Source organism: Arachis ipaensis, chromosome B02, assembly GCF_000816755.2.
Source record: "Arachis ipaensis cultivar K30076 chromosome B02, Araip1.1, whole genome shotgun sequence".
In the NCBI taxonomy this organism is placed as follows: domain Eukaryota; kingdom Viridiplantae; phylum Streptophyta; class Magnoliopsida; order Fabales; family Fabaceae; genus Arachis; species Arachis ipaensis.
In genome coordinates this window covers 10,160,653-10,173,107 of record NC_029786.2, presented here as the reverse complement: position 1 = coordinate 10,173,107, position 12,455 = coordinate 10,160,653, and the positions used below count along the sequence as shown (strand labels likewise).

The 12,455-nt window shown below is 34.0% G+C and overlaps 1 protein-coding gene across 3 annotated transcripts; it reads left to right on the top strand.

Moving 5' to 3' along the window:
* On the top strand, positions 2,455 to 8,509 carry LOC107624868 (pentatricopeptide repeat-containing protein At4g21190). 3 transcript variants are annotated; one of them, XM_016327341.2, is made up of 6 exons: positions 2,455 to 2,596; positions 5,961 to 6,072; positions 6,172 to 6,270; positions 6,684 to 6,827; positions 7,209 to 7,421; positions 7,709 to 8,110. In XM_016327341.2, the coding sequence occupies exons 2-6, from the start codon at positions 5,989 to 5,991 to the stop codon at positions 8,108 to 8,110; spliced, it is 942 nt and encodes a 313-aa protein (XP_016182827.1). In that variant the 5' UTR covers positions 2,455 to 2,596; positions 5,961 to 5,988. The 3 variants fall into 3 exon arrangements, with proteins under 3 accessions (XP_016182827.1, XP_016182825.1, XP_016182826.1); XM_016327339.2 differs by lacking the exon at positions 2,455 to 2,596 and adding an exon at positions 4,164 to 4,673 and having other exon boundaries at positions 7,709 to 8,509; XM_016327340.2 differs by lacking the exon at positions 2,455 to 2,596 and adding an exon at positions 4,164 to 4,664 and having other exon boundaries at positions 5,959 to 6,072.

The window sequence follows — 12,455 nt, the reverse complement described above, 5'->3', positions numbered from 1 at the left end:
ATCATTGTTGTGATGGAGACTGGATGTAGGCTGCACTGCACTTAGCAGCTGAACCAGGATATATCTGGGTGTAATATTTCTTCTCTTCTACTTCATTTCTGTTTTCTACTGCACAGGAGCAAAAACTAAAATGTCTCGTGCCAAGTGACGAGACAAAACAAAAAGTCTCGTGGCAAGTGGCGAGACAAAACAAAAAGTCTCGTGTCCAGAGACGAGCCAAAACAGAAAAGTCTCTTCTGAGTTCAGCAAGTGTTAGCAACAAAAAAGGGGGCTAAGATTTAACTCCCCCCTTCTCTTAGCCACTGAAACCATCATTTAGCAATTGGAGCACTAAGGTATAGGATTTAGTACTATTTACAATAAATTAGGAGGGTGAGTTTAAACTCTTAATGGAATGATAATATTATCTATCAAAAGATTCCACATATATGAATATAAGAGTGGTGCCGCTCTAATCGAGAATTTTAGAGGTTTTATTCTCGTAAATATTCATGAAACCAGGATGAGTCAAATCTTATTTAAATTTGAAAATTGATCATTATAATGGACATCTAATATGAAGTTTTCAAATTGGCTATCAAGTGTCGAAAGTTGAATAAAAAATTATTATGGGGTCAAATTTAATAATTTAATGGAGGCAAATAAATATTATTATTATATACTACTCAATAAAATTTCAAACTGTAGTGGGAGCGCTTGCCCCCACACCTATAGGAGTGGATCCATTGGTCATTGGTGATAATAACCTCATATTTTGAAACCTTGACAATATAATCAAAATGTCCATTTTTTTAGTCACAAAAAAAATGTCCTTTTTTTGTATATGTCGTTAAACAATCATTTAAAACTCAACTTTCATACAATTAGCTTTTGATGATATTCATAGTTGAAAAAAATTCATTCAATTAGTGTAGTTATTATGAAAAAAAACTAAAGCTAATTTCGAAAGAAGAAACACAAATGGATAGATAATATTCTTTTGAGCCAAATTGTAAACTCTTGAACTTGGAGGGTATAAGTAATGTGTGTGATTTTTGGTACTAGCATATGGAGTATAAGTTTAATCGATTAGACACCTATTACTTCGTTAGAACTTTAAAATTTACACTAAAAGAATGTTTAATCTTAGTGACACATTCTTTATGCATATACTTGTATGACATTTAAATTTTGTAAATAGTGGGGGATTGAAGGGTATTTACAAATTTGATTAATTAATATTATTAATATTATTGATATTATTATTAATATTGTTAATATTAATAAACGGTTACTAACCGTTTAGTACCATTTGGTTGAAGGGACACAACCTTTTAATGATTGTGTATGTTCAAAACATTGTGTCTATTAGCTAAAGGAACACAACTCTTTAATTCAAAATATTGTATCTATTGGCAATAGAAAAGACACAACCATTTGTATACGTAACTAATCATAATTGCTATGTGCAATATGTATAAATAAGTCATTGTCCACTATTTCATAAGTGGAAGTACTAAGTGTACATTTTAATCAACTATTAATAGATTTTATTTGTTCAAGAGAGTTGAGAATTTCTTACTAATGCTAATTAAGAAATTCTTAGATTTCATTGTATTCTGGGAGAGTATTGTCATCAACCCTATAGCAACTAAGTGTGGGGACAAATATCTCTCTAAAGAAAGCGATCTAATCGTGAGATTAAAAGGACAAAAGTATAAGGAGATTTTAAATTTTACATGAGTAAAAGAGTTAATAAGATATAGTTATTAATTAGGATATATCTAATAAGTTATAATATATTTATAAAAAGGCATTTATAAAATTAAAGAGTATCTTAGTTTGGTAGTTAAAAAGTCTTTTATGCTCTTGGACTCCCATGTTTGAACCCCTAAGAAAGCAAATTTTTGAAATTGGTATCTGAGTCATCTTGCGCGCTGATCGATCTGGTTCGGTTTGCACTTCAGACCGAATTTTTTAGGTTTGACCGATTCTTTTACTTGTACTGTTTGAATGTTAATTCGGATCAATTAAAGATCTGGTTTACTGGATTTTCGATCGAACCGGCTGATCCGTTCGAATTTGATAACTATTCCCTCACTACTCTCACAGCCTCATTCTTCAAGCAAGTCGTTGCTGTTACGTTTGTGGACTTTAAAACTCGGCTCGATCCTGCCAGTTTGACCGAAGCATTTCGGACGATGAAGACCTGGACCTGAAGTGACCCAAAATTGATCCAGAGTGAAAAAATAAAATCTGAAAAGAAAATAAAACCGGGACCGAACCATAACTCGAGTCACCCGACCCGGCCAGTCATCATACACATTACACAATTAGGACAGGGCGGGGGAGTACACGCAACAATGCAGCCCTCAAGCTCCCTGCCTCCCTCAGCCATTCAGCCTCTCTCCCCCAGTCCCCAGTCCCCAGTCCGGCAGTCCCCACTTCTCGGTGACGTCCGACGACTGATGACCTACAGTGCTGTCCTGCTTCTCGGTGACTACTGACGCTTCTTTGCTTGGTCCGGTCGTCTTTTTCTCTATTACTTTCCTGCCACTGCTCTGCGCTGCTAGTCCCGCTCCTTCTGTTCTGCTCTCTTCTCCGGTCTTTTTCTCAGGTAAATAATTAATTTTATTGTTTAATTAATATTCTGGTTAGGGAATAAGAATTTTGATTATCAGAATTTGTGAATTTAGGAATGTGGGTGTTGATTTTGATTATTAAAATTCTGATTAAAGATATGGGTATTAATTTTTTATTATTAGAACTCTGATTAAGTGTGGATGTTGATGCTTTCAAACCCAAATGGAGCAAATTTCTTAGCTTTTGCTACTGTTTTGAACTGTAGCAGATATTGTTACATAATTTAATTTCTGTTATAATTTCTCCTCTTGATTGCTTTGTCTTTAAATGGAGGCTCAAGCTGCAAGCTTTGCTCAGCTGAAGTCACTCAATTCACGAGCACGAAATAAACTTGTTCTTGACCTTCATTTCAATTCCATTTAAACTTTTTGAGTGTCTCAGTTCAAACTTGTTCATGTTAAACTTTTTGAGTAAAGTACCAATTCGGTCCCTGTCCATTTTCCAAAATGACAAGACGATCCTTAACCAAAAACACGTTCCATTACGGTCTCTAACTCTGTACTCCGTCTGCCAACCCGGTCCTTCTGTCAGTTTTTCGGCGAAAACTCATTGCTGACGTGTCAGGTTAAAAAATGGACAGGGACCTAGTTGTCTCTAAATTTAAATTGGTTAGGGGTTTATTTGTCTTTATTATTCTTTAAATAATATTTTTAATTATATTTTTATTCATTATATTAATATTCTTTTTTTAATAAAAAAGTACAAACTAATTAATAAATTATTCAAATTTAAAAATATCATTTATTATGAAACAGATCATAATACTAATAGTATATCATAGGATTATTATTATTAATGTATTAACTGAATTTTAATGTTTATTATTTATATATTTAAAAATTATTTATTTAGTTTTATAATAAATGATATTTTTAAATTTGAATAATTTATTAATTAGTTTGTACTTTTTTATTAAAAAAGAATATTAATATAATGAATAAAAATATAATTAAAAATATTGTTTATAGAATAATAAAGACAAATAAACCCCTAACTAATTTAAATTTAGAGACAACTAGGTCCTTGTCCATTTTTTAACCTGACACGTCAGCAATTTCCGTCGAGTTTTCGCCGTAAAACTGACAGAAGGACCGGGTTGGCAGACGGAGTACAGGGTTAGGGACCGTAATGGAACGTGTTTTTGGTTAAGAATCGTCTTGTCATTTTGAGAAATGGACAGGGACCGGATTGGTACTTTACTCTTAAATGGAGGCTCAAGCTGCAAGCTTTGCTCAGCTGAAGTCACTCAATTCACGAGCACGAAATAAACTTGTTCTTGACCTTCATTTCAATTCCATTTAAACTTTTTGAGTGTCTCAGTTCAAACTTGTTCATGTTAAACTCCACATATGTAGTTACAATGAAATCTAATTCCCAAAATTATGTTTTTTAATATAATGAGGGCATGGTTTAAAGATTGGATTCCTGCAGTTTTGTTTTGTCTTTTCATATTTTTGGCACAATACATATTATGTAATATTAATTATTGTTAACGGTCCGGTTTTCACTCAATATAATTGTGGTCAAAAAATATGTAAGTTTTATCAGGTCTAGAACGTCTAACAAATAGGTCGGGTATATATTTCGTCCCGGATTTGGGTCACATTAAACCCGGCCTCACCCAGCCCATGAACACCGTTATCCCCATCTCTCTCTCTCTCTCACTCAGCTCACCTCGGTTCACCGTCACCGCCGCACGCTGGCTGCCGTTGCCGGGCCTTTCGCCGGGTCCTTCGCGTCGTGTGCTCGCGTCTCGCCTCTCTCCTCCGTTTGTACTCGGCTGCTCGCGCCTCCCTCCGCCAGTGAGTGCTCGAGCTCTGCGTGTTTGTTGCTGCTCGTCGTCCGTGGTTGTCTCTTCTCGATTCTGCCTCTCAGTCTCACTCGAATCTCGTCTCAGTCACACTGCGGGCGTCTCATTGTCTCGTCGCCGGCGTCTCAACGTCTCACGGTCTTCCCTGGGCGCCTCGTCGCCGGCGGCAGAAGCAACTCGCGTGGTTGTCCCTTGCTTTGTCGCCTTCCTTGGGGTCGTCGCCGTGGACCGTGGACCGTTGGTGAGTCCCTGCATCATCGCTTCCCCAGTTCTCTCTTTTCCAGATTTCCCTTCTCCGTGTAGTTTTTCATGTTGCTGAATCTAATCAAGTAATTTTTATTGTTGCTGATCTAAATGTTGCTGTAAATCGTAACTGAACTAGGATTTGTTAAATTTGTTGCTGTAAGTTGAATTTATTGCTGAAAATATCACTGAGCTATTTTTTTTTTGTTGATGAAAATCATCACTGAGTTGAAGTTGTTGCTGATTATCATCGCTGAATCTTGAATTTGTTGCTGTTTTGCTGAAATAATCACTTAGCTAAATTTTTGTTGTTGCTGTAAATCATCTTTGGAGTTAAACTTTTTGTTGCTGAAAATTATCATAGTTGAACAGCCTGTAATTCATCACTGCACCTTGATTTTGTTGCTAAAAGTTGAATTTGTTGCTGGAAATATCATTGAACTTTTTTTCTGTTGCCGAAAATCATCACTTTGTTGAATTTGTTATTGATTATCATCACTGGAGCTTGAATTTGTTGTCTTGCTGAAATAATTACTTAGGTAATTTTTTGTTGCTGTAAATCTGTAAACCTGTAAATCATCTTTTGAGCTAAATCTTTTGTTGCTGAAAATTATCATAGTTGAATTTGTTGTTGAAAATGCGGTTTATGCTCTCTACAACTCAGAATAAAATTGTTCAGTTAAATTGTTGTTCCCATGCTCTCTGTTTGGTTTTTTTTTGCTAGAATTTTAAAAATGTCTTCATCACAACTCAGTTGCTATTATGAATTATTCTTGGTATTGATTTGTGAAAAATACACAAATGTAGATATAAATGCATATCAAAATGAAGAAAATGTTGGTCAAGTTTCAAATTTGTCCTATGAAAATATAGACGCGACTTTGAGATCATCCCTTGAATTTGATTTACTGATTATGTTATTTTCTGCTCTCTCTCTTGTTTATTTAAATTGAGAAAGTATTTTGTACCAGTGACTAGATTATTATCTCTTTTGGCATCATTAGTTATGTCTAAAGATTGACACTTAATTGTTATTAATATGTTTGTGAAGACATGTATTTTAAGTTTTAACTTTTGATTTTAATTTTATAATTTTACATTTTTATTTAATTATGACCGGGTTAACCGGGCCCACCAGTTGAACCAGTGACCCGGTTGTATGATTGGGTCAATTACCGGTTCGGTTCTGATAATTATGCTATTTCTTTCACTTTTCTTGATGCTTTTTCTGTGTTATATTGGAAACTGAAATGAGCGGAATTGCTCTTATTGTTATGGTGTTCAGTGTTCTATTGTAAAGACAGTTCTTCAGGATGCATGCACTGAGAGTTTCTCCTTTACTTATTGCTAAAACATTTCAAGCAATGGAAATTCCATCAAGCACACGAAGCACTGTGGTAAGATTTGGGAAGTGACATTACTATGATTGTTAAAATATGCAAACTCTTCCAGCTTCAAACATTTTTTTGTCTGAATTTCTTTTGTTGTAATTTCAGGTGTGTGCTGCAAAAGGTCCAAGGCCGCGCTATCCACGAGTTTGGAAGACCCATAAAAGAGTTGGGACCATTAACAAGGCTGCTAAGCTTGTTGAGACTGTAAGTTCTTAATTTAATTTCGGATAAATGCCATTTCTATCATAAAAGTTCAGCATGTCGACAAATCTACCATGAATAAAGGAAACTAATTTTGTACAAAAGACGAAAAATTCTGATTTCTACCATTGGAAGTTTGGAATATTGACAAATCTACGCATGAATAAAATTAAAGTTTGAATACGTTTGTCGCATAAACCATCTTTCGTGGGTACAAAACTAGTTTCGTCCATTCATGGTTAAATTTGCCACTGATTTAAAGTTTCATAGTTAGAAATGGTAGTTTAATCTTTAATTTCTGTTCCAATTTTTTCTTCTCACTTGATAATCATGATAGTAGAAAATTTCTGATTGATTTTTTCTTAGGTGATTTGGATTCTTGCGAAAGTTAATGTCTCTGTGTGTCTTGTGTGTAGATTAGACAGCTGTCAAATGTCAAAGAGGAAGTTTATGGTGCTCTTGATTCCTATGTTGCTTGGGAATTAGAGTTCCCTTTAATTACTATGAAAAAGGCACTCAAGACTCTAGAAGATCAACAAGAGTGGAAGCGGGTAATACAGGTACTTAAACAAAGAAATGTTATTCATGTAAACTTTTAGGTAGTGTTTGTTTTCAGAGACTGGGACTGAGACGGGAAGATTAGAACTCAGTATTGTGTTTGTTGACCAGAGACGGTAATCTTTGTCTCAGCCTTTGTCTTCCGTTCTTAGTCTCTCAGTTTTAGTCTCCTTTTCAAACGCAGTCTTAACGCCCTTGTCTTCATTCATGTTGTATTCACCAAGTTGTTGGATGTCGTCTTCAGGAACCAGACCTATTTAATTTATTTTGAGTTTATTCTTTTAATTTTTGTTTCGTTTAACCTTCTAATGTCTTATGTTGCTGTGTATACTCGATCTGGCTAAATTAGTTCCCGCGTATGCAAATTACCTATGGAACTGTAGGTAACAAAGTGGATGTTAAGCAAAGGTCAAGGTAGGACTATGGGAAGCTATTTCACATTATTGAATGCATTAGCAGAAGATGATCGAATCGATGAAGCTGAAGAGCTTTGGACAAAGTTATTAATGCAGTATATGGAAAGCTTGCCTCGTAAATTCTTTGATAAAATGATATCTATCTACTACAAGAGAGGCATGTATGACAAGATGTTTGAGGTATTATTCTGATTTGTGATTTTATGTCAATATAAATAATTTGCATCTTTATAATCTGCTTACTAGTCATGAAATTCCTAAATTCTAGGATATTACTTGTTCAACTGGTGAAATGTATTTAGGAGGAGAAAATTTATCAGAGACAAAAGAGAAATGATAATTACAAGAATAGAAGATAAATAAAATTCAAGAGGTATATATAACCAAGACAAGCTAATTGCTAGAAAATATTCACTCTCTAAATATCCACCAAATATCACCCTGAAACAGACATGATCTGATTGTAGGTTTTTGCTGATATGGAGGAGCTTGGTGTTCATCCTAATTTGACTGTCGTGCAAGTGATTGGAGGTGTCTTTAAGGAGGTGGGCATGTTGGACAAATATGAGAAGATACACCAAAAATATCCACCACCTAGGTGGAAATATAGATACGTCAAAGGAGGACGGCGTATAAAAATTAAGGTGTCTGGTCAACCTTATCAAGGCAACTACAGAGAAGGGAATGAGCATGCAAAGTTGAATGGTGAACCAAATTTGGACTTAGACGACAATGATACATCAGAAGAGACTTCAGAGTTTGAGGAAGTTGATGAACAATTCAACCAGGAAGCCAATGCAAGAACCATGGAATCTAAACAAATACCAGGTTATTCTTTTGAGACTAAGGAACCAGTTTTAGATGTATAATAGTTGGGGATAGATGATTTAAGATAATTCAATACTTGATGAGTTTCCATTGGCAGTTATTTCTGTCATAGTTGGAATGTATTGTTTACATGCCTCTATCATGGAAGGATGGAAAGTGTTAAGGATATAGAATGGAGATTGGAGACACTCTTCGACAAGAAGAGTATGCTTTTGAAACTAAGGTATTCTACAATGGGAAAAACCAAGATGTGATGTTCTTCTCTAGCCAGCATCAATGAAGATTTTAGCACGGCACAGGAATTTATGTTCTACCTCATACAATGACACATATCAGTAGTGAATCATCTTGTGCTGTTGTGCATACTTTTCTTTTTCAAAATTGAAAAACAAAAATGTTATTCTTAAAGAATGTAAAAGATGAGTCATTAAGAAAGCAAATTATTTACCATTTAAATTTATAATACTATATTTGATTGAGTAATTGAGTTGTGTAAAGGCAATAAGACGATTCGCTCACAAGAATAAATAATAATAGTAAATAAAATATATACTAATTTTTTTGGTGACTAAACAAGGAAAGAAACAAAGCAAAAACTATTCTAAATCCGAGCGGATGATTCGTTGGAGATCAACACCAGGCTCAGACCAAATAACATGATTAGAGTTACTCTTGGCACCATATTTAGCCATCCAATCCGCAGCTCTATTTGCTTCTCGGGACACCCATTCAAAGTGAACAAGCCAAGGACGAGATAAAAGCTCCTGAATCTTGTGAACCAAATCTGTTACTTCAGATGGATACCTACTTGTAAGCAAATGCATGATGGGCAGAATGTCAAGGCAATCTGTTTCACATATAATATCCCTCAAACCGCAATCCCAAGCTAAAACCAGCCCCCTCCAAGCAGCAAATAATTCACATCTGATTATAGACCAAGGGGGAATGCTTCCAGAGCAGCCCGAGATCCAATCTCCCTTAGAATCTCTAATAATACACCCAAATCCCGCTAAATTTGAATCCATATACAAGCTTGCATCACAATTAACTTTAAAACTATTGCCTACCGGTGGTTCCCAACACAGGCAATTTCGGAGAGACCTAAAAGCATTGCTTCGATTCCTGTAAACCTGTAAGTCCTTGGCGGTAATTCTGGCCAAGGCAACAACCTTATGGTCTGTCCAAGGGTTGTCAGTGTTGAATATGTCATTGCACCATTGTCAGTGTTGAATATGTCATTGTTAGCCAAGGCCTTCCGAAACCACTCTTCAAGAGCATTACCAGCTGTCGAGTCCAGGATATTAGGATCCAACATATACCAGATTGCCTTTGATCGTTCACAGTCTCTAAGGCAATGCTCCATAGTCTCCTGCGCCTTGTTACATCTCTTACACATCTCTTCTGGAAGCTACTTTGGTTCGGTTTGGGTTTCCAAAGGCTACCATTAATCTTATATTGAATTGTGTGACTTCCTCTTCGTTGGCAGTTTTGTGGAATGGGAACAGGCTCCAAAATTTCAATCCGAAGAGAGGGTTGAGGCAAGGAGATCCTATGTCTCCTTATCTATTTGTACTCTGTATGGAAATGATTGCCTGCTTTATCTCTCATAGAGTTTCCCAAGGTTTGTGGAACCCAGTTGCGGTTTCTAGGAATGGACCACGACTCTCTCATTTGATGTTTGCAGATGATCTTTTGCTTTTCTGTAAGGCATCAAAAGCTCAAGTAATAGAGGTCATGCATTGTTTGGACTTGTTTTCTAGAGCGTCAGGTTTAAAGGTAAATCTTCATAAGTCAAAGGCCCAGTGTTCCAAGAGGGTGTCGGAGAGGAGAAAAGAGGTTCTCTCAGGGGTCTCTAACATCCGGTTCTACAATGATTTGGGTAAATACCTGAGAATTAACATCGGTCATGCCAGAGCTTCCAGGAAGACAACTCAGGAGGTTATTGAAAAAATTTCGAGGAAGCTCTCCAGTTGGAAAGGATGCCTACTGAATAAGGCAGGGAAGCTTTGTCTTGTTAAATCGGTTCTGGCCTCCATCTCAGTTTATGAAATGCAAATTTCTCTTCTCCCGAAGTATGCATGTAATAAAATTGATTCCTTGATGAGACAATTCTTGTGGAAAGGCCAAGCGACTAGAAAAGGGCTGCCTCTGGTCAAAGTGCCTATGAGCATCTCAAGGAAGGGCTTCATTGGAATATTGGAGATGTCCACAAATCAGTTTGGTATGATGAGTGGACTCCTTTTGGTAAGCTTTGCAACCTTGTTCCTTATGTACATATTTCTGAATCAGATTTCATGGTGGCTGACTTGTGGAAAGGGGTGTCTTGGGAGGTTGATAGTCTTACCACGCCTATTCCGCATGAGATTAAGCAGTTTATTTGTGGTCTGAGATATTCTAGTTTGACTAAGTTGGAACCACAGTGAAAGTGGTGGCCTGCAGCAACAAAAAAGTATAGTGCAAGGGAGGGTTATAGATGGTTATTAAAGAAAACATTAAATTGAAATGCCAACAGTAATTGGAACTGGTTGTGGAACACAAACATTCCAGAGAAGTTCAAATATATACTAATTTGAGAACATGGTAAAAATTATACAAATCCAAATAAAAAAATAACAAAAAAAGTTTTAGTAAATGATTAAAAAATATTATACTAACAATGAGTATTAAAAATTTTATAAAAAAATAACAAATGAGAAGGAAGGATAAAATTAGTAGGAAAAAAATACATAAATTTTTTTTATGTTTTTTTTATAAATGAGAAGGAAAGATAAAATTAGTAGAAAAGGAATAATTTTTTTTAATTACTTCTACAAACATAACAATTGAACACAAAAGTTCCAATTTGTTACTTTTGAAGAACGAGCGCTTGAATATAGAATCAAAGTTGCGTTCAAAGAGAAATATATAGCAAAAAAAAATATTGAGACTTCAAAAAGACTGAACTACTTGATGTGATTTCAACGTTAAACCAAACACATCCTAAAAGAGTAGGTACTTAATTACCTAGAGTAAATTTACCTAATTTTCTAGTATCACTTTATTTTTATTTATAGAATCTTTTTAATGTATTTTAAAATACTTCAGAAGTTACTTTTTGTAATATTAGCTGTCCTCACAAAAATTATTTCAAAAGTCAAAAGTGAAAAAATGTACTTAACTATATTAAATATAAATCTACATTGTTAATTCATAAAATAAATCTTAAGGTAGGTTTAGGTTCTACCCAAATATTTAATCAATAATTTAACATAGTTAACTAGTTAGAGCATCTCCATCGGCTGGTTTTCATTCCACTTTTTTCTTACACCATAATCATTATATTAAATAATTATATCTCTATTTAATTAATAATTTTTATTAATTATTTAAAAAATAATTATAATAATTAATTAGATTAAATAATTAAAATGCTAACACTTATATAATTAAATAATTAAATTATAATTAATTTATTAAATAATTTTTATTTTTAAAATTTAAAATACTAACCACATTATTAAAATTAGCTGTTGCGAAACTAGCCGTTGCAAAATTAGTCGTTAGAAACTAGCTGTTACTATGTTACCGTTATTATTAAAGAGACACTTATGCAGGAAATTTTGCTCAAGGCTTAGAGTATGATTATGTCGAAAATGGCTTATCACAACCTCAGCTGGGAGAAGAAGATTTTGCACCATACCATCAATTTTTCCAAAGAAATGCCCTACTTCGAAATAGGCAGCAGTATAGACAATTGAAAGAGGACTTGATTGAACACATATGGCAATTTCACAATTCTTGTCGTCAACTATAGAGCTTAATTATGTTTTTTTATATTAATTAATTTTACAAATTAGTGTAATCCCGAATTATATATTGTGTATTATTGTTATATATGAATTTATTTAATATTAATATCTTTTAATAGTGAATTATTTTTAAATTTATAAATTTAAATTATATTATTGAAAAAATTAATTACATTAATTTTAAGTATTTTAATTAATTAATTAAGTAGAATCATAACAGGGACTAAAGTTAGTTCCTCCTAATGGAGAAGAGTAGATGCTTTGAGTTCCTATTTATTGTTTATGACACAAAAACTGATGTAGAGTTATTTTTTATAACAAGTGAGCCATAAACAGAAATTGAGATGAGTTCCCTATTGAAGATGGTCTTATGAAAAACGTCACATTCTGACATTCGTACACTCGCCGAAAAAAAATAGTGGGTTATTATTAATAGAAATGGATCATCTTAATTATTAAAAATATTTAAAAAATAAAATGTGCTTTTAATTTTTTATTATTCTTTTTTTTATATTTTTTTAATTTCATTTAAAAAATTAATAATAAAAAATTATACTTTATTTTCTTAATTATTAAAAAATCCATTTTTATTATTTCC

Coding starts and splice junctions, on each gene's coding strand:
- LOC107624868 (XM_016327339.2), top strand. CDS start 5,989: ATGCATGCACTGAGAGTTTCTCCTTTACTTATTGCTAAAACATTTCAA. Junction 6,271..6,683: donor CTGCTAAGCTTGTTGAGACT/GTAAGTTCTTAA, acceptor TCTTGTGTGTAG/ATTAGACAGCTGTCAAATGT. Junction 7,422..7,708: donor TGTATGACAAGATGTTTGAG/GTATTATTCTGA, acceptor ATCTGATTGTAG/GTTTTTGCTGATATGGAGGA.